This window comes from Oratosquilla oratoria, chromosome 3 (genome assembly GCF_046742065.1).
Source record: "Oratosquilla oratoria isolate Oo_2021 chromosome 3, ASM4674206v1, whole genome shotgun sequence".
Lineage (NCBI taxonomy): Eukaryota > Metazoa > Arthropoda > Malacostraca > Stomatopoda > Squillidae > Oratosquilla > Oratosquilla oratoria.
The window spans coordinates 49,288,784-49,308,610 of NC_134779.1; the positions used below are offsets into that span (position 1 = coordinate 49,288,784).

General features: G+C 40.0%; 1 protein-coding gene across 2 annotated transcripts in view; it reads left to right on the plus strand.

Annotated features, from left to right (window-relative positions):
* Nucleotides 1–11,006, plus strand: part of LOC143022246 (uncharacterized) — a 31,464-nt gene extending 20,458 nt beyond the window's left edge. For both annotated transcript variants that reach the window (XM_076180378.1, XM_076180386.1), the window contains exon 6: nt 994–11,006. In XM_076180378.1, coding sequence (XP_076036493.1) covers nt 994–3,154 — 2,161 coding nt within the window. In that variant the 3' untranslated portion in view covers nt 3,155–11,006. The remainder of the gene's footprint in view (nt 1–993) is intronic.
* The last annotated feature ends 8,821 nt before the right edge of the window (nt 11,007–19,827 follow it).

The window sequence follows — 19,827 nt, forward strand, 5'->3', positions numbered from 1 at the left end:
TGTTGAATTCCATTTCCCACTTCTGACTCCATTCCCAAACCTTGTTCAGATCTCTCTGTAATGTGTCACAGTCCATTTCAGTACTCACCTTCTTTAGCAATCTTGCATCATCTGCAAAGCTCATATAACATTCCATGCCCTCATTTTTGTAAGTGCATATGGACCTGGTAGTGGGAAGAGTGTAGAGGAAAGGGAGGCTTTTTGGATAGATTTAAATGAGTGCATAGAGGGTTTAGGGAGAAATGTCAGTGTAGTGGTATTGGGAGATCTCAATGTTCCAGGAAAATATTGTAGTGGAGAGATCACCATAATGTAACATAAGATGTATGTTACTGGGTTAGGTGACGCAGGAAGAGATTGACATTCGGTTTAAGCTATGTGGTTTATTCCGTGGAGAGAGAACTACATGCGCGTGTTGGCCGACCCAAGTCAGAAAGGATACTCTCCTGTGACCCGACCTCACACGCCTCTAACCTCAGGATGTACCGAAAAGTAGCATCCCTCTGGCTGGGACAGAGGAATCTGACCTACATCTGGCACCCTGTTGCTAGGTGGAAATTATAGGTAGAACAATACAGACAGACATATATATGTATAATATAAAGACATAATAAGGTAAGAGAAACATAAATGAGGAACTTGCATGCAAAACGATCAGGGGTAACGTTATATTAAATACATGAATGCTTATGGAATATAGGCATGGCAACAGCACCAAAACTCAGTGCATATGCGTATGGTCTAGTGACACACGTAGAGCAATTACGTAATGTAATGACTATGTAGACTACATACATAAAACAATTACTATGTAGAGATTAAGTACTACATATACAATAAAGAGAAGAATGGCTATATTATAACACATATACTAACTATATTATAAGTAACTATAAGTAAAGAGAAGAATTACCACATAAGAGGAATTACTACAAGTTTGACATTTGGATATATTAAGCTACATCAAACTATTGAATTTTTCTTCTTTGGCAGGTATGAAAACATTCCAGTGCACTACAGTTCAGATATGCAGGCTGTGATAGACTTCATGTTAGTGCATGAAGATTTCCTTCGCCCAACAGCTTTCATGATCCTTCACTATCCAGCACTTGTTCAGCACACCCGCACAAAGGAAGAAATTGATGAAGAGCTTCTTACCTTGTCCATCAACCCCAGTTTACCCAAGGCATCTTCATCTGTTCCCAAAGTTACAACACAAGCTGAAATAAATTCCAGTGGACCTTCATCTTGTGTGGAAGGACAAGACAAATTGGAAAAGGATGCAGAGGGAATAGAATTTAACAGTGTTAATCAAACTGATTCAGATGAACAGAAAAAGACCGAAGTCAAAGCTGTCTGCATCTCTTCACCTTCATGTGAAAATGACAAGGAGAAGAAAGGTGTAGGCTCCAACTCTTTGAACACAGACTTAATGGATGGAAAAGAGATAGAAAGAGAGGAACAAAAGGCAGACAAAAAGAAAATGGAATCAAGTCCAAAAATAAGTGGGCAAGACAATTTAGAGTGTTTTAGTGAACGACAGGAAAGCCACAGTAAGGGCTCTGATTCATCTTCATTTGTAAAAACACTTACCGAATCAAAGAGAGCTGAAATTTCTGGTGTTAACATTAAGCAGGCTAGCACTAATTCAGAAACTCTAGCAAAAACTACAGTGAAGGTGCATAGTTATAGTGATAATAAGATTAACAATGCAGTGCATAGTTCCTCAGGTACCAATGAAAAACAAAAACAGCTAGTCAGTCCTTGTACTAATTCACAGACTTTTGTTTCTAGTCCTCTAGTGCCAAAGGAGCAGGCAGTGTTAGATGTTAAGGTAGATGATCCAAATACTTGGGAAGGTGAAGGAAGGTCAGGGGGTAGAAGTCAAGAAAGTAGTCACGGGGAGAGCATTAGAAAAAGTAAGAGTGTTCCCAGTAGTCCAAAGAAAGCACATAGGGATTCTTTAAGTCTAAAACCATTTAATGAACTTTCTGGTACCAGATCCCCCCATGCTTGCAGGAAGCTTGTGGAGTCCATGTCAAAACAGGACTGTTTCTGTGGTGGAGCTGCAGGTGAAGAGTGGAGAGTTAGATTGGCAAACTTGAGAGAGGCTGAAGTAAATGTTCGTATGCGAGAGTTAGCAGTTGAGGAGCGTGAACGTGAACTTGCACGACGTGAGAAAAAAATAGTGAGTATGGAGAGGGAGGCTCGTGAACATCTAGTCAGAGCTCAAATATATTTACGACAGGCTCGTCCTCGAAACAGTGGTGCAGGTATTGGGGTAACACCCACACGTCCTCCTTCTGACCTTGACACGACCATGAGTGCTGATCCTGGAGATGTGTTCCCATCTACTATTGCCAAATTGGATCCCACGCGCATCAGCAATCCTTTTCTTAGATTGCGTGGCATCAGTCCTCCATCAGAGAAACATGTGTCTTTTGTGCCAAAAATGGCTGTGCCATTCAAATCCAATACACTTGACAATCCAAAAAGTCGAAGAAAAAGTGAGAATGTGTTTAGTTTGGTGGAACGCATGGCTGAACTTAACTTGGATAGTGAGGTCACCAAAATACCAACGCCAGTGGCTGTTGGAAATAATCTACATGGAAGACCCCAAATCCATTCAAGAGCAAGGAAGGGATCTACCTCATCACTGGACCAAGAGAATGTGGAGAGTCTGAATTTGCTCTGCAAACAGACAAACAGAGGTAGTGAACCTGCCCTTTCCCATCAACAATTTCCTGACAATAAAAGTAATTATTGTATAGCCAAGAAGAAAACACAAAAAATAACAGATATGGTAGGTTTACCAAATACCTCAAAACCCAAAATTAAATCTGCTATGCCTTGGACTCGGAGACCTGGGACAGACTTGAGGAACATTGGTGGAGGATTACCAAAGAAAAAGCAGCCCCTGCCCAAACAAGCTCTGCATTGTATGAAGAGTCCTGCTCTTGACAAGGAGAATGTGGGCAGTCCTAGCAGGAAGGGCAAAAGACCTGAGCGGACTCAGTCTCTCCGTCAACGGTTTTTGCACCGCATAGGTAATGGAAAGAAGGCAACAGGGCAAGTGCCATGTGTGAAGATTGAGGAGCCACAGAGTGTAGCTGTAGGTAATAACAAGGTTCTTCACTTCTATAATGTCATGTAGATAGTGAACCATTTGAATAGTGATATGATTGCATCTATGGACTTTTTTGTATTCACTTTCTCTAGTTTGGAATTGGCTATCTCTGGGTTTCCCACACCTTTGTCCTCAGTTTTCTGTTCTGTCCTGTTTACCATCTAAGCCCTTTCTTGGTGAGCCTCTGCCTACAACATTCTCCTTCCTGCATTTTACATCTTTTTTTAATTGTTAACTATTCTATTTTAATCTAGCCTTAGGCATACATGACCCCCTTTCAGACTAAAGAACTAGAAGGAAAAATGCAACCTATCTGCAAGAGAACATTCGTAAAGTACAAAAAGAAAGGCAAGAATATAGAGGAAATAGACCAGTTCCTGTCCAAAGATAGAGTAATGGATGAGATAGCAGTAATCATTCAGAAAGCAAGCAAAAAATACATTACAAGAGGCTACAAAAAATATACAACCCCAATTACACATAGGAAATAACTATCCTAAAAAAAAAGAGAAATAAAGTTAACTATATATATATATATATATATATATATATATATATACATGCATATACCAAAGGTTTTTCCCCCCTTGCAAGGGAGGTAGCCAAAGTCAAAGACATAAATCCACTCCCACCCATTTCATTCCCACATACTCCACTCCCATTCACCACCCCACCCTCTTTTCTTGGGTCCATCTGGATGACAGATCATCCCTGCATTTCACCCACTGCCTTTGTGTTGGAAGCAATGTAGCAAGACAGCACATCCACAGCAAGGCCACTTCATTTAATTAGCGGCACCCCCTCTCTCCATCCCCTCTTGCAGAAAAATAGAAGACAGGGAGAAATCCCTTCGGGCTGCATCAAAATATTTACATATACTCCCCCATCCCCTACTCACACCCATGCATCACAGTATCATCCATACACAACCATTCTCCACTCACCCCTATCTTCTGTCTTCTCCCTTCCTTCCTCAACAGACATTCCCCTCTTTCCCAATGCTCTTTTTGCCCCATCCATCCATCTCATCCTTGGTTGCCCCCTCATGTTCACTCCTTCCACCTCTGCCTTCCACACCTCTTTTACTAATCTTCCTTCACTCATTCCTTTCCATCCCTGCTCTCCTCCTCACCTCTTCATTTTTCACTCTATCCAGCCTACTAACCTCTACCATACTTCTCAGGCATTTCATCTCAAACACATTTAAACTCTTTCTCCCTTATGTTTCATGTTTCTGCCCCATACAGTGCTATCAGCACAATCACTCCTTTATACAATCTCTTCTTAGCATCCATTCCCAAATGTCTGTTTCTCATTATACTTTTTAATCCCCGAAGGCATTTACTTGCTTCTCTCAATCTACATTCTACCTCCACTTCCCCCTTTCCTGTCACATTTGCCCTAAGTATGTAAAGCTATCCACTTCCTCCCATATCTCTTCCTTAATACTTGCTTCCAATTTGCTGCCATCTCTCCTTTTATATATCTCATCACCTTACTTTTATCCACATTTATCTTCAACTTCCTTCTTTCGCACACCTTCCCAAACTCCTTCACTAACTTCCTTAATCCCACCTCTGGTCCTGCTACAAGTGCAGTGTCGTCAGCAAAGAGCAACTGGCTTATCTCTCCAGTTGATAGTTCATGCTATGCACTGGTCCACAAAATCCTGACTGCAGTTGGATTTATAGGTAATAGCAGCCTTGTCCCAATCCATACAGTGATTTAAGCTTGCAGTATAACTGTATGCTGCTGAATTATCCTGGGCATACCTGTAGAATTTTCATGTTTCCTATTCTTTGTGGGTTGGTCCCCTCCTGTTTGACCCAAATAGACTTAGGAGTCTTTGCATGGTATTCTATAGATGCCTGAGCTACTATTGTCTTTAAATCTCTGGTAAACATTACATATTATTTTAAAGATGCTGTCAGAATAATTACATGTGATTTTAATATCATGGAGGAGAGTATTAAAGGCAATTTTATTTAATTATTTATTATATTTATTACTTTTTTTCCAGGTGTTTGAGGAAAAACAATCCATAAAAACAGGTTTTAGCTTGACTTAAAGCTTTGGGTAGTTTAGGTTTTGTAATTGAGAGGGTACCTTATCTGCTTCTGTGTATAGGTATTGAGGGCTGAATATTCTTAAAGCTCATAGGTAGAGACCTGAGGCTACACTAAGTTTGATTTGGTCTGGATGGTAGCTAAAGCAGTGTAGGTAGACCAATGTGTATAGGCTTCCTGTATGACATTGTAATATTTGTGGGTCCCCTCTTATAATGAGAATGTCTAGGAAAGGTAGCTGGTTTTGTTTTTCACATTCGGCTTTGAACTTGATGTTAGGAGCTAATTGACTGAGCTCTGTTAGAAATCTGTTAAAAGGACCCCATTTGTTTTCCCAGATAATAAGAATGGTCTACATATCTGTACCAAATTATGTACACTAATTTCATCTTAGGTAACAATACATACATATACCAAGGGCTTTTTCCCCCATACAAGGGAGGTAGCTAAAGTCAAAAGGCATAATTCCATTCCACCCATTTCATCCATACCCACTCCACTTCCATTCACCACCCCTCTCCCTCCCTCTTGTCTTGGCTCCTCCTGGATGAAGAGTCATCCCTGCATCTTGCCCATTGCCCTGGGTCAGAAGTAGTGCAGCAAGACACAGCACAACCACAGCAAGACTGTGATGGGATAGAAGATAGGACTAGGTATCTTACTCTCTGTAGCCCTAAAGGGTAAATTCCTAAAAAAAAAAAAAGAATCGATGCATAAGAGGATCTGGGAGGAGTTTACCAACCAGAACCTTAAGGTTTGGTTTGGGTAATAAAATGCTCTCATCAGGGAAAGATTGGACCCCATGTTGCAGCCATACATCAGTTTGTGGAATTAAATTTTTAAAAGAGAAAACATTCATAGTGACACAGAACCAGGCTAATTTAATGATTAGGAGTGTGATAGGGAGCACATTTTGAAATGGAAGCAGCTTGGTTTCTAAGAATTTCAGGACATCCTCTTTATTATCTATGTATCTCTATATACTAAGGTCTTTTTCTCCCCTTATAAGGGAGGTAGTGAAGTCAAAAGGTAAGTACCCACTCCCACCTATTCTACTCCTATCCACCACCCTTTCCTCCCTCCCATCTTTGTTCCTCATGGATGATGGGTCATCCCTGTACCCTGCCCACTACCCTGTATCAGAAGCAATGCAGCAAGACACAGCACATCCAGAGCAAGGCTGCTTCCCTTAATCAGTGACACCGTTTCTCTGTCCCTTCATGCAGAAAAAGAGAAGACAGAGAGAAATCCATTTGGGCTATTTCAAAATATAATTAATACATAACCACTCCCCACCTCCCATCCCCTCCCTGCCTTGCATCACAGTAGCATCTATACACAGACATTCTCCTCTTGCTCAATGCCCCTTTCACCCCATCCATCCATCTCATCTTTGGTCATCCCCTCAAATTCACTCCATCCACCTTTGCCTTTGAGACCTCTTTTACTAATCTTTCTTCACTCATTCTTCCCATGTGTCCAAACCATTCCAATACTCTCATCAGCCCCATCTGCCAACTCCTTTTCCACCCCTGCTCTTCTCTTCACCTCATTTCTCACTCTATCCAACCTGTCTGTCATACTTCTCAGACATTTCATCTTAAATACATTTAAATTTTTCCTCTCTTCCTCTTAAATTCCATGTTTCTGCCCCATGCAATGCCAGTGACACAATCCCCCTTATATAGTCTCCTCTTAGCATTCATTTCCAAATGCCTATTTCTCATGACACTTTCTAATTCCCCCAATTTCCATTTTTGCATCTGTTCCTTGTGGAAGAAGGGGAAGAAAAAATCCTGCCACCAGAATCTTCCCACACAGTTCGTAAAGGTGGCTTAAATGAGACCGAATGATGGAACTGGGCATTGTGCTCTGTAATCCTTAGGGGATTCCTACAAGAATTCAAAGCAAAAGAGGGCTTGGGAAGAGTTGTCCAAACAGAGGTTTAACAATTTGCTTTTCTCAGGGATAGTTTTTGTTTTGATTTTCTTCAAAAAGTCTTCCGAGTGTTTGACGTGGGAGGTTGAGAAATATCCCACGAAAAAGGAGATCATACCTGTAAGACTCTTTGAGATTTTGCTGGTGCAGGTTATGTACTTTAGCTTCTTAATCTGATTGTGTGATGATGACTATTTTTCCCCCATTTATCTGCTCTGGTGATAATGTATGTATTTATGTGTGCATATACCAAAAGAACCTTTTTCCCTTATAACTAGGGTGGCCAGCCAAGGCATGCACCCACCCTTCACCCATCACACACCCATTCACACTCATTTGTTGTCCCTTTTGTCTGAGGCCCTAGAGGATTAAGGGCCATCTGCCCAGGTCAGAAGCAGTGTAGCAAGACAGCACCTCTACAGCAAGGCTGAACACCCAAAGTTGGTTTACCCTCATCACTTCATTACATAGTGCCCCTACACCTCATCCACTCCAGACAACTACCCCACTCCTGCTAGGAGATATTGCATTCCCAAATTTACACAGTCCTGCTAACCATCAACTTGATCCATACGAAGTGGACCCCGACTTGAACTACCCAATATTCTTGGTCCTGAAGCCTACCAACAATGCATTGATAACAAAGAAATGCCCCATAAGAGTATACAACAAATATGAAGACAAATGTGAAACTCCCTGTGATATGTGGCCCCTAGGAGAAACTTTAACAATAGAAATAGAATCAAGAGCTCAAATAACAAAATCAAAGCCCTGACAACCCTGACAGACATCCTAGTTCAAAACACACCACATAAAATGGTTAACACAAGTGGAATACTCATACACACCAATGTGTGAATAGTCCACATTTCACCTATATGATACCACAAAGAAGAAGTAATAGAATAGTGACACAATCAAGAGTAATAACAGTATACTAAGTTAAGAAAACCATACATGGTACAAAGATCAGTACCTCAACACAAGCTTCAATCGACTACAACTTCTGATTTACGTGACTGTAGGTTAAGATGTGAAGTAGAAAAATACTATCCACACCCACATTATTGTTTCAACCCCCAGGGCTATGGATACACTAGGCAGCAATGTAATCACCTAGGTGAATGTATACATTACTCAGACCCCACATGGTATCCCTTGCTCAAATCCAGCCAAATGTGATATCACAATATCTCTACTGCATCAAGAGTATCCTTACCAGTCCAATCTCCCACATCTCAGCTATTCATCAATAATTCAACAAATATCTATACAATATCCATTCATATGGTAAAGGAATGGCAGACCTATCTACAGTGGAAATTACCAACAAAATTCTTCCCACAACAGCACCTTACTGAGCCCTCTGACTACTTCCTCCAGTACACTCCTGCCTCCTATTAGCTAACTTGACAAAATATCAAATGCCAACTAAAGCCAATTGACACAGATCTCTCTCTCTCTCTCTCGCATGTATGTGCCCATGTGACAACATATACACTGATGTCTTTCATGTGAACCATCCAGCCCTTCTAAGTTACCAGTGAAAGCTGGATGACTGCATCACAGATAACTGTCCAGGATGTAACACTTCACCCCATACTATACAACACATAATGGAAGACTTCATTGTACACAATCATGGATGCCAGCAACACAAAGTATATTCCAAAAAGGATTTGTTGGAAAACCCAGTTACACCCATGTCATTCCTTAGGGAGATGGGACTGCTCATCCAGTCTAGGGAATGACAACAAAAACTCACCCATTTGCCATTATAAGGTTCCTTTCACAGTATCACATGTACTGCTAGGCTGCCCAATTTGCATAACACCCCTAACAGCTAAATGACATTGTAGCACTCATTTATCCCCTCAAACTGTATTGACTATACCAAATCTTAGGTGACAAAATTTCAGTGTCTTTCATATCTCCACAACTTCCCACAGAAAACAGGACCATTAATGAAACTATTATTATCCTTGACTAACTAAGCCATCATGTAAAATGTAAGATAATGTACAAGAGCAGTGCAATATTGTCCCCTAGGATAGATGTGCTGGTAAACTAGTTCATAAAAACTTCCTCCAACAACAATGACTACACTAAATTCTGGGCAACAAAACAACACCTCTTATCATCTATCCATAACTCCTATAAAAATAGGACTTTTAACTAACTAAGCCAACTTAGGAAATATAAGATAATGCATGACTGACTGACGTACAAGATTGTCAACTGGAATAGAAGCACTGGTAAACTAGTCAGTAACAACAACAACAACAGAGGTGTAACCCCTATGTTTTAGGACATCTTGAATTAAGAAACTTAAACATACTGCTCCAGGATTCTGCACCATGAAGAATGCAAGGAAAGCTATTAAAGTGCAACTACATCAAAAGCTTCTATATCAGAAATACACATTTCATATCTCAGGTATTCAGATATGGATTTTAACTTATCACATGTATGTACTAACAAAATTATATTTTCTATACAGTGGACACAAGAGTCTTCTAAAGAATAATGAGAGACATCAGAAAAGTTAGTGTGATATAGAGCAGTTATATTAAGGTGTGTGTGTGTGTGTGTATATATATATATATATATATATATAGACCTTTTCTGTACTAGATGGCCTTTTTCCTATTGTTCTGGCACTATGATGTTACTGATTCTCAGCCAGAGGATATGGGGTTGTCATTATTTATGCAGTAGGACTAAGATTCAAATCTTCAAGTGACTTGTATTCCCTGTCTCACTGTATGGCTGTGAGACATGCTGGCTTGAAGAGGCATCTCGATGTCTTTGGTATTAAGTGCCTTCAGATAATCATGGAGTATTGCTGGAATGACTTTGTATCAAACTAGAGACTTACTGTGAGGCTCAGTCTAGGCCAGTTTCAAGCATAATTCGTGAACATAATTCCGGCTATATGGGCATGTGGCATTTTTCCCTGATGTAGATAATACTCACAGGGTTGTCTTCAAAAGAGACAACCCTCAATGGAGGAAACGAATAGGATGCTCACAGAATTCGTGGCTGAAGGGGCAAGTTGATTGAACCTGTCGAGAGTTGTTTGGAGTAGGAAGGGTGGCTGCATTCGAGATTGCTCCTCGGAGAGACCGTGAAGGGGACTGGCAGTGACATGTGAGTGAAGCAGCACACTTCCTGACGTAAGCCCCCAATTGATAGTTCATGCTAGGCTATTTTATTCAACTCTAGCATTCCACAATTCTAGAGGTCTTATAGCCAATCTCAACCCTTCACTAATGGGTGGCACTTTTCCTTTTATTTTGATTGCCATCAGACTATTTTATTCATCCCTGGGATCCCTTGGTAATGAAGAGGTTAACCAAGTAATCTATCATTACTTAAGTATATTTTATCTGAAGCTACATTAGCTTTAAGAGACTGATGAGATTATACAAATTGGATTATCAAGTCAGTATAACCAATGTAACTACATACACATATATTGTCAAAAATGTAATCAAACTGATGGCATGAGCAATCATTGTGCAAAGTAGAATTTTGCATAATTTGTTTATGCATTCCATGAGAGAGAAGGAACAGTTAATGTATTGATATATCTGAGTTGGACTTGTCATTTGTTGGGTAAAGGCTATTATGTTGCTTCTTAATGTTATGTGTATTACACAAACAAAAATTGTATGGGGTTTATCAACATTGGTGGGGATAGAAATGTTAGATGTGGTGCTAGTAATTAACACACCAAATGCAAAGGAGACTTAAACTGGTGTGGCTGACTGTGTTATTCTTGTATAAATTGTATAATAAACATTATTTTCAATAGTGATTTTTTTTTAATTCCTGGCTACTGTCCATAGTCATTACAGTACAGTGATATTCCTTACACTGGAAAAAATATTATATATGTATAAACTAGTCAGGAATAAACTCGGACTAAGACTTCTGGTGTTTCCTACTCCACTTACATCAACCTGTCAGAATGTCAGCATATATGTATGTACATGTACATATATGTACATTACATATGTATATATATATATACACATACATTTATACTGGGTGTTCAGGAGAAATTAGATATTTTTTTTATCCTATGTCATTTCAGAACCATTTAAAGGATTTTATAGCAGTAAAGTGCAACAGATAGCTGATTCTGTGTACTATTGGTGGGTGTGAGAGGTAGAGCGCATGGATGACTGGAAAGCACCAGAATATTGGAAGAGTGACCTGCATCATGATGATTTGTGCTGGATTAAAAAAATTGGAAATCTTAGCTGCAGCTCAGTGCTTCTTGAATACTGTGAAGGCTGTGAGCTGGAGAATTGGGACAGAGATGTGGAATCAGTGGCTAGCAGGAAGGATCATAGTAGGCATTCTGACTCTGTCCACACAATGAAATTCGTCGAGAAGCTAAAAAAAAAGTGCAGCAAGATCCAGGCATGACAATGCTGACCTTGGCAAGAGAGATGGGTGTCGGAGTGGCGACTATGAAGAAAGCGCTGAATGAGGATCTTCGCTACTCCTCATACAAGAGGCGCAAGGGCCAACTGCTCACCGCCAAGGTTTTAAGAGAATCACCTTACGAAAGCCAAGAAACTCCTCAACAAGATCAAACACCCAGTCGAGCCAGGGATGCTCTGGTTCTTCTTGGACAAGAAGAACTTCTGCCAGGGCCAGTTGCACAATGCACACAACAGGTGCTAGCCTACAGTCCGCACGAAGTCCTGCGCTTCATGAAGACCCAAGTTCCCTCAAACTGTGATATAGTCTTTGGGTGTGTTTCCAGCGAAGGCCACGTCATGCCGCCCAACATCATTGAAGAAGGACTCAGACTCACTTCAGATGGCTATATTGAGTTGCTGTCCACTCTTGTCAAGCGCTGGGTGGAGAGGATGGCTGCAGGAAGACAATACGTGTGGCAGCAGGACTCAAATCCATGTCACACCTCCGGGAAAACCCGCATAGGTTCGAGTCCTCAGGCGTACCACGTTACAATTTCTGCATGTGCCTACATGGCTTAGAATTAAAGTGCATTGTGGTTGATAAAAATGTATCTCTAATCACTGGGACACATTCAGTGTTGTACATATATATATATGCTAATAACACGGGTACATGTGTTTACTTATGCAAAGTAGACCACTTGGAAAAAAGAAACTAATGAAGCAGAGCGCTTTCATATATTACATCTTCAGTGCAAGAAGTACATAGTAATAGAAATGCATAGATAATATATACATGAAAAAAATGAACAAGGACAGTTTGAATAAGGGTAGCGGACAATTACCCCCTGGAGGGCGGAAGGTCAATGTCAATACACTAATGATGGTGGGGCGACGTCAGGTCACAGTCGCCAGGGTCAATGCTTCCACTAATGATTGTAGGGCGACATTAGGTCATAGTCGCTGGGTTACATTTTACCTGATATTATCTTACTAATTTCTTGACAAATAAAATTATCAAGTTTATATAACCCCTTGTGTAGGTTGGTATTTTGATCACTGGTGGTATGAATCAAACTACACTCTATTAACTTTCTTGCTATTATGTTGTTGGTATAATAGCAAGAAAGTTAATAGAGTGTAGTTTGATTCATACCACCAGTGATCAAAATACCAACCTACACAAGGGGTTATATAAACTTGATAATTTTATTTGTCAAGAAATTAGTAAGATAATATCAGGTAAAATGTAACCCAGCGACTATGACCTAATGTCGCCCTACAATCATTAGTGGAAGCATTGACCCTGGCGACTGTGACCTGATGTCGCCCCACCATCATTAGTGTATTGACATTGACCTTCCGCCCTCCAGGGGGTAATTGTCCGCTACCCTTATTCAAACTGCCCTTGTTCCTTTTTTTCATGTATATATTATCTATGCATTTCTATTACTATGTACTTGTTGCACTGAAGATGTAATATACGAAAGCGCTCTGCTTCGTTAGTTTCTTTTTTCCAAGTGGTCTACTTTGCATATATATATACAGACATATGTGTAGAAGGAAAACACAAATAGAATAAGATTTTATTCCTCGACTAGTTTCGCACTGTGATGCTTCTTCAGAAGTAATGAACACACACAAAAGAAAAACCGGCAATACTATCAGGAAGACTGGTAAAGGAATGCCACAGTTCAGTATGCTACCCAACACACAGGCATGATCCTTCACTGGGATGTTCGTGTTATGTTAAGAAGAGTGGTCGTGATTTTTCTGTTGGTTTTGCTGTAGTGGAAGTGTTCAACTTTGCATTTGGACGTGGTCTTGGTGTGCCTCTGTTGCTCCCATGCGTGTGCCCCGTCGAGTGGGTTCTGCGTTACGTGTAAAGCTCCCTTCGGTGTTTTGTGTCTGTTAAAGTTATTAGTGTCGTCCGCATACGAAAGAATAAGAGCCTGTTTGCATGGGTAAGCCGTCTCTGGCAGGTCACTCGTATATAGATTGCATAGAATGAGGGTAAGGGCAGAGCCCTTAGGCACTCCAGCCTTACGCTCAAAAGGAAGGGGCAGCTAGTCGAAATACTGATATAATCTGTTCTTCAGGCCTTCATCCCAGACCGTGTCGAATGCCTTCTCCACATCCTTACAAACCAAAATGGCCTTACCAGGGCGACCGTTTGGCGGTCTTTGGACCCACTGAGCGATCTATGATGTCTTGAGCACCCCGCTCCGGTCGAAAACCAAAATGGTGATCATTTGTCTCTAATACCTTCATGACAGTGATACTCATACACTTCTTTTGTTACGTTCGCACACTGGTATGAAGCTCAGAAACGGGCTTGGGACAGCACGGGATCTCGACAATCAGTCACAAGCCTGGTTTGCCTCGAGTCCTCCCCTCAAGTGAGTGAAATTGCCCGGGGTTAGATAGGACAAGTCCACAAGAATCGTTGTGCGGAGGTTTTCCCCCCATGTCTCAAGATTATTGTCTTCTTGCAGTAAAATGCGTTACGCAAGACAGTGATGATACTGCCTCTGCCGCGGTTTATTCAGAACGATGATAGATAAGATGACCGGAAAAAAAAGCTGACCAGGCTCCTCACTCATTCTTTGGAGAGAGGGAAAAAGTCTGTCGACCGTAAAAGGATAGTAGTCCTTTTTAAAGTTCTTAGAATAAGACATTATTTTTCTTGGTTTTAGATTTTCATAACAAAATGCCCATGTTGTATCTTGTCTGCTACAAGGAATGGAGCTTTCTACTTATCTTTTTCCTTGACGTCGACAGTCCGACCTCTAATTGAAGTAAGGCCAAAACGAAAATGAAAATTTTTCACAGAATAGATATCTTGGCAGAATATATACGTTAACAGAAGGGAAAAAAGGAAATGTTCCCATGAACTGGTTTTAAGTTATCTTTGTCCTCGAATAAACTCTGAAATCTGATCCAATCAACTCGTAAGATAATATCTATTGTCTACCCAATAATTCCTCGCCCCTGGTGGACAACAATCAGGATATTACAGTGTGGCAGTTTCACTCGTAACTTAAGTATAGGGACACATTCATTGAATGCAAAAGCCGCTTAAGGGTCTGGCCAAGTTTGTTAAAGCTCTCTTCAAAGTGAATGTTAAACTTCCGAAAGAAAGAAAAAAAAATACCTCCCACCGCACATCGCACTTCCTTGTTCCACGAAATATCTCCGACTCCCCTTCTCACCCCACCTGACGACGACGACGACGACGCAGGTGAAGTGCGCCAACTGTACCCCGGTGTTATCACACCACCATTATGACTAATAAGTCTTTCAGCCGTCTGATTAATGAAAATCCAATTACTAGGTAATCGCTCGCACCTCGTCCCTATCATCATCGGGCTTGGAGGGTTGGCCCGCGGGCGCAGGAGGGGCAGATCTGCGCCGTTGATCGAGGTTGGGATGATCCGACGGGAAGGGCCAGAACTGGGGTTGGAGCGAGTGGGTGGATGCCCCGAGAACGTACTGATAATAGAGACTAAACCGATTAGGCGAGGAGCATTTCGTTGTGACTGGCAGAAAGATGACGAGGATAGTGAGAGAATAGGCATGATGATAAAATCGTGACTTACACGAGGATGAACATGGGAGGAGATCGGAGTGGCAGAGGAATAAGGTGGTCTGGGTGGACAGTAAACAGGTCAATGCAATGCAATGATTCCAGGACAAGAAGAAGGGTGCAAAGTCAATTGCTGCTGTGAAAAGGCTTATGGAAGAGTCGGCATGATGGAAGCTGTGTGAAAAGATACCTCGGCGAACTGAGGAGTGCATCTGGGAATGAGGCATCGGGTGACTCAGGCTGTTATATAACAGCACCTGTTACATACATACACACACACACACACACACACACATATATATATATATATATATATATATATATATATGTGTGTGTGTGTATATATGTATATACGTGTATATATATATATATATATGTATATATATATATGTGTGTGTGTATATATGTATATACGTATATATATATATATATATATATATATATATATTGTGTGTGTGTGTTTATAAACATGCATATACAAGTTACTATGTTTCCTCACACGCATACGCACACACACGCACGCACACACACACACACACACACACACATATATATATATATATATATATATATATATGTGTGTGTGTGTGTGTGTTCATAAACATGTATATACAAGTTACTGTGTTTCCTCTTCTCATTTTCCGTGTTGTGTAATTCCAGTGTAAGCTAATGCAAATGGTGCTCCTTTCCTAAATCTAAAGTAATGAATTTCCATTTCGAAATAGAACTTAAACTTTAGTTTAGTCCATTTATAATTGATACTTTATATTACATTAGTGGTAAATTTTCTGCCGTTTCTTATACCTCCACATAGACCAGGTAAAATTTGCTTCTCTTGTATATGTTCACCGTCAGAGCGATGCAAGGCAAACGAAAGTGTTGGCTTATGTGGATAGCTTACCAAGAACATAATAACATGGCTATCTTCAAGCAGAGCTGATGAGGAATGAGAATTTTTCTGAATATATGCGGTAGATATGCTAGAATAACTAATGTATGTTTATCTTAGAAACATTTATGGGATCTGATGAAAGGAAACGTCAAAAAAACTTTACAAAAATAAAAAGGCACCTGGGACTGTCGTTAATGATGGAAACACAAGTTATTTACAACGGTAAATGAAGTAATTATACCATGAACATCACCGGGAGATGTTATTTTTCGTCGATGACAAACAAAACATGTTTCATTGTATGTACAATTAGATTACGAAAAGATAATGCACCATGGAGAAGCATTAAAACATGACAATACCTTGGTTAAAAATCCAATTATGATGAATTTAAGCAAAAAATACTCGCGGCTCTGATGTTTTCCAAAAATAGCTGCAAGGGAATTAACACGCTGATGATAACCAAATAAACTGTTTCACATGACTGACTTTCATCTGAAGTGAAAAGTATACTACGTCCGCGTGTTTCCCCATACATTTACAGTATATGATTCATCATGGTCTTGCATCCCACTTTGGACTCGGGATCGACAGATGTAACCCTCCCGGATGAGAGCTCAGAGCTCATAAATGACTCGATCTATGGATAATGCTTTGACTTTAAGCACACGCACACACACACATACACACACACGCGCGCGCGCGCACACACACACACGCACACACACACACACACATATGCACAGTCCGTCTCCTTGCTCAAGGGAGACAGTGACGACTTGCAGTGCTGTAATCGTGGCTCGATCTCGATTCTGCTCAATTAGTTGTTTACCTAATCCACTTGATTGTAGTAAGGAGCAACGTTCGTGAGGTTTTGTCTCTAACTCACCCATTGTCACACCTAGCTTGTGTTTGTTGCATTTACCAAGTTGTTGCAGGATACGGGGTTGGAGCCGTGTTCATCATGAGGTCCTGTCTCTTTATCTCCACTCATCATCAAACTTTGCCTTCAGTTCGATTATGGTGTTGGCTTGGACTCGATTTTCATTCAAATTGTCACATAATTCTGCACTTCTATGTGGAAAGCTATACTTCTTAACGTCTTTATACACACACAAAGGATTACAAAGGCGGAGCATGCCGACAGGAGACCTTTTGGTCCATATCTAGGTCGGATGCGAAAAAATCATAATAATAATAAAATAATAAATAAAAACTATAATAATGTAAATAACAAATAAAATACATAAATGCATAGGTATAGTTAAATAATAAACAAACAAGTAAATAGTAAATAATAATAAATTGACATATAACTAATAATAAATGAAAATCAGACACACACACACACACACATTACACGGCTCGGTGGCGGATTGGTAAAGCACTGGCCTCACAAGCCAGAGAACCGGGGTTCGATTCCCCGGTCGGGCGGAGATAAGTTGGGTTTGTCTCCTTTCACGTGTAGCCCCTGTTCACCTAGCAGCGAGTAGGTACGGGACGTTAGTCAAGGAGTTGTGACCTTGATGTCCCGGTGTGTGGTGTGTGAGTGGTCTCAGACCTACCCAGAGATCGGCTAATAAGGAGCTCTGAGCTCACTGCCGTAGGGTGGTGTCTGGCTGTCTCGACAGAGACTGCAGCAGATCCGAGGTGAATACACACACACACACACACACACACACACACATATATATATATATATATAATATATATATATATATACATATATATATTAATTACAATGATCTCTTATTGCTCTTTCATTCTATACTAGCAATATATATAGTCATATTTTTAATGTTTCCGCACATGTCTTCTCTTGGGATCATTTTGGTTATTGCCCTTTGTATTCTCTATATTCTCTTTAAATCTCATTTAAAGGGTAACCCTTTTATAAATAAAATATGTCTAATTTTACCGCAAATAGTTTTTAGTACTTCCCAAAGTCACTAATAGCTAATTAGATTACACAAACACTTGTTTTTTAGTTATTGCAATTTGAAATCACTGATCCTATCCCCAAAACGTCGTCTGTTTCAACCATTCTCCCGAAACCTAGCCGTAGCGCCATCTACTCCGCAGTGACGTCATCAGTTGTATTCATTCTTCATGCATTGTCATTGTGTTTGATGAATGGTGATCGTGTCGAGTGCCGCAGGCTATTTAATATCAGATTTAGGAATTATGAAAATAAAGAAAGAGCTACTGAGGAAAATACACGATTGAGATGAAAAGAAAAGGAAAAAAAAGAGGCGGAGAATGGTAATATATCAATAACATATAGAACTCAGAGAGAAAGGCAAATAAAAGGTTACGATTACCGCCCAGTAACAATTATATCATTCTTGTACAGAAAACACACGGAAAGCTAAATGATGGGGCTAGATTATCTTACAGTAATACTAAATGGCTCTTTTTAAAGTATATGCAAAACAAATAAAAAGATATATTGCTTTTGAAAAATTAGACTAAATTTATCAGATAAGCTTAGAAAAATAAAAACAGGAGAAATAGTAAGCGATTAACAAATAGATTGCATAAAGAAGGGAAAATAAAACAAAACAAGACGGAACATAGGTTAATTAGGAAGACAGGGCGTTGTCAGGGCTTCCGACATCTGATAATTATATAATTCAAGTTACATAAAATCATGTTCCCGTACAGGTAGACCCAAACAGTTTAACTTTCTATCTTTTTTAAACAGCAGAATATTTTTCTTCCTAATTCAGAGAAACAATACTGCCTAAATGTTGTATGTTTTTTATTAGACCTATACCGGAACTTAATTTTAGTTTCATAATGTTGACTGTCATAACACTTTGATAGCTGGCTAAATAAGGGCGTGCAATATAGGAATAAATGAAAAAGAAAACACATCATTTTCTGAAACGGATTGGTATGTTCTTAGCAATACTTTTAGTGGAGCTTTCTTTTTATAGTGTGTAAACAACCTAAAAAAATGGGTCTACCTTTTCGTGCAAAGATAATTAGTTTTATCTGGCAGTAACAAATCACCGTAATTAATATTTTGACTGGCACATTTGGGCCGAGATGAAAAAATATCTTCATTACGTTGTAGACATCATTGTTTACAAAACATGCGGCATCCAGGAGACGTAATGTGAATGTGCTGCTGCAGGCTTGTGTAGGAGCACACTGCAAAAATATTGAATGCATCACGTGTATTACCCTTGTTTTTTTGAGTGCCCAAAGACAGCATTGCAGAACCATCACCCACACAGGTAAGCATCAATGATGCACCAACATGAAAACTTCTTCAGAGAGATGTCCCGGTTCCACTTGATAGCCCATAAGTATGTCGTCTGTCCACACATTTTGTCTGTTGTCAGATATATCTAGGGAGTCGAGACTACTCCCAAAAGACGATGAAAAGCTCTAAATACAGCTGAATAGTGTCTGTTTTGATACAGGACACTTGAGTTGGTACACAACTCATGACGTCATCGGAACTAATACCAAGAGATGGCGCTGTATGCCGTGTTTTAGAATGTAGATTAGAAGATGACGAATATTTTCGTCGAAAAATCCATCAGATAGGACTTTTGAGATAAGATAGTTGTTTTAAACGTGGTTCTCGTGAAAATGAATAACATAACAAGCGAGAAAATGCAAACTTGTACCTAGGATTGGTGGTGGTTACCCTTTAAGAGTGATGATCCCACTATCGTTGCATATTCCATTCTGGAATGAATCAGAATTCCGATTATTTTCTTTACCATGTCCATTTTTTTCAGCAAATCATATGTCTCTCCTGTTATCAT